General features: G+C 33.6%; 1 protein-coding gene across 1 annotated transcript; it reads left to right on the top strand.

Annotated features, from left to right (window-relative positions):
* The first annotated feature begins 714 nt into the window (after positions 1–714).
* Positions 715–2093, top strand: LOC127795492 (uncharacterized). The gene has a single exon (XM_052327213.1). It carries the CDS (start codon positions 935–937, stop codon positions 1817–1819), a length of 885 nt encoding a protein of 294 aa, XP_052183173.1. The 5' UTR covers positions 715–934; the 3' UTR covers positions 1820–2093.
* Positions 2094–2382: the final 289 nt, after the last annotated feature.

The raw sequence follows: 2382 nt of genomic DNA, 5'->3' as shown, positions 1-2382 counted from the left end.
TATGAATGAATAAATAAATAAATGTGTTTTGATTTTAGAGTTTGTTTTGAATGAAGACACTTATAATAATTTTTTGTTATTTTGAGTTTTCTTTATAAATATTTTTTTATTTTTAAAAATAATAAAAAAAATAAGTTTTTATTATTTTATAAAATAAAAAATAAATTAAAAATAGTAAAGAGAACAGCTTAATTTTCAATTTAAGTCACTTTTTTTTAGTTGCTTTATCCTCTTTTGTCTCGGGGAAAGGCATCTTTCCCAATAACTAAAAATAGGTTTGGTATTGTAGATTTTCCAAATTTTTGTACCTTTTATGGTTGAATCCCTTGGTGAAAATTGGTTTAAACTCTCTATCTAGGCCTTGAATATAAAAATTAAGTAGAACGCAAATACCCATGTTTTTGAATTATCATTCTGTTATGGTCTTTACCTTCATTTAATTATACACAATATCTTAAACTGGGGTCAGTGACAAGTTTTATTTTGGCACAGCCTTCTCATTGTACTTGCAAAGAGATTATTTGTATGACAAGAACATATCATTTCTTGGGATCATTGGATATTGTGCTATTCTTAATTATAAAATTATCACTTTTTGTTTTTGTATTAAGCCACACTCCTATAAAAATAATTAAGTAAATTCTATATTTAAGACAAGGAGTGCATTCTAAATCCATATGAATATTTTAGAACCCCTTCTACCATCAGCCCTTCTACGATCCACACCCATGCAACCACAAGTTTGTTAACACATTTACATTTTCTATTGTGGTCGTTAATTTGGAGCATCGCACTCAAAAAAATTACTAAGGGATAAACTCTTAGTTCATTCAATTTGTGGTTTTATGAGTCCGATTATACTTCAGTGCAATATAGCCAAAATTATTCTAATTGTTTAAATACATTTATCATTTTTCTATAAATATAACATTTTATGCAGACGACAAAGTTGTTGCTTGAGCAAATAAAAGGTCAAGTGAAAACGAAGAACATACAACCGAGAGACAGTCCCGTAAACATGATAAACAAATGCGGGTGCACCGCTTTGGATATTATGAAGGAATTCAAATCTTCCGACGACAAAGATTTTAAAGATGTCAAGAAGAAGTTTAGAGAAGCTGATGCCTTGAAAGCCGAAAAAGTCAATCAGATTGAAGGGCTATACAAGAGGCATGCTACGTTGATGGTGGTGGCGTCGCTTATCGCAACCGTGGCTTTCCAAGCCGGGGTGACCCCTCCTGGTGGTGTCTGGCAAGACAATGCACCCAACAATTCAACAAACACCACCCATACAGCTGGAGAAGCTGTGCTGGCTTATAACTACCCAGATATGTATACACAGTTCTTTCATGCCAACACAATAGGACTTGTGTCATCACTAAGCATAATTTTGTTTCTATTGACTGGATTGCCCTTCAAGAAAAAGTTGTTTACGCGGATTATGGTGCTGGTCATGTGCCTCACAGTTACATCCATGGCACTTGCATACGCTTTTTCAATCTACGCGATCACCCCGGGAGAGACATTGGGAATTGTCAGCCGTTCCATTTCTATAGGGGTAGTAGTTTGGTGCGGGGTGATCTGTGTTATTGTGGTAATCCACACCATTCCCTTGCTGAACAGGTGGTTGAAGGTCATCTGGGATATAATACGGCCACTGATGGAGAAGTTCATGAAATTCATCTCAGCGTGGTTGAAGGACAGCTGGGATATAATACGGCCACTGATGGAGAAGTTCATGAAATTCATCTCACCTTCAAGTAACCAACGCCTACCAACTTCATCTAATGGGAATGAACCCCAACCCCCTGCAGCTTAATGGGAACGGGAACACAGTTTGATCTATAATTAGCCTTATCCGTGAGTTTGACTTAGTGAAAGGAAGATGGCATAATTGATGGACTGAGCAGGAGATCTCTTATAGAATGTGTTAAATGTACTATTGCCTTCTAGTTCCTTTTTATGGAAATTGAATAATTTCTTCCAAGTCGAATCACGTTATATTTGTTGCTCTATTGTTCAGGAACTTGGTGTTTGGCTGTAGGAGCATCTCCAATGGAGCACTAAATTAGTATCTAGCGCTAATTTGGTGTCAAAATGCTCTCTAATGAATACATCAATTTGGTGATGAGTACTAACTTCAATCACCAAATTTGGTCTTATAGTATTCACCAACACCAAATTTATTTTTTCATTTTATTTCTAATTTTACCCCTTTTACTATAACTTCAAAATGAATTATTCATTTTATATCCTTTATTACTTTTATTATATTTGTATATTTTGATTAATAATTAAAAATATAAATTAAATTTTTATAAAAAATATATACCGATGGAAATATTTTATTAAGATCTACAAAATAAATATAATATTGAATAT

Source organism: Diospyros lotus, chromosome 2 (genome assembly GCF_014633365.1).
Source record: "Diospyros lotus cultivar Yz01 chromosome 2, ASM1463336v1, whole genome shotgun sequence".
Lineage (NCBI taxonomy): Eukaryota > Viridiplantae > Streptophyta > Magnoliopsida > Ericales > Ebenaceae > Diospyros > Diospyros lotus.
The sequence above is the reverse complement of the archived record's forward strand: the minus strand, read 5'-3'. Positions and strand labels throughout refer to the sequence as shown.

What these genes read in the sequence shown, in the direction of transcription:
- LOC127795492 (XM_052327213.1), top strand. Translation starts at nt 935, where the DNA reads ATGCAGACGACAAAGTTGTTGCTTGAGCAAATAAAAGGTCAAGTGAAA.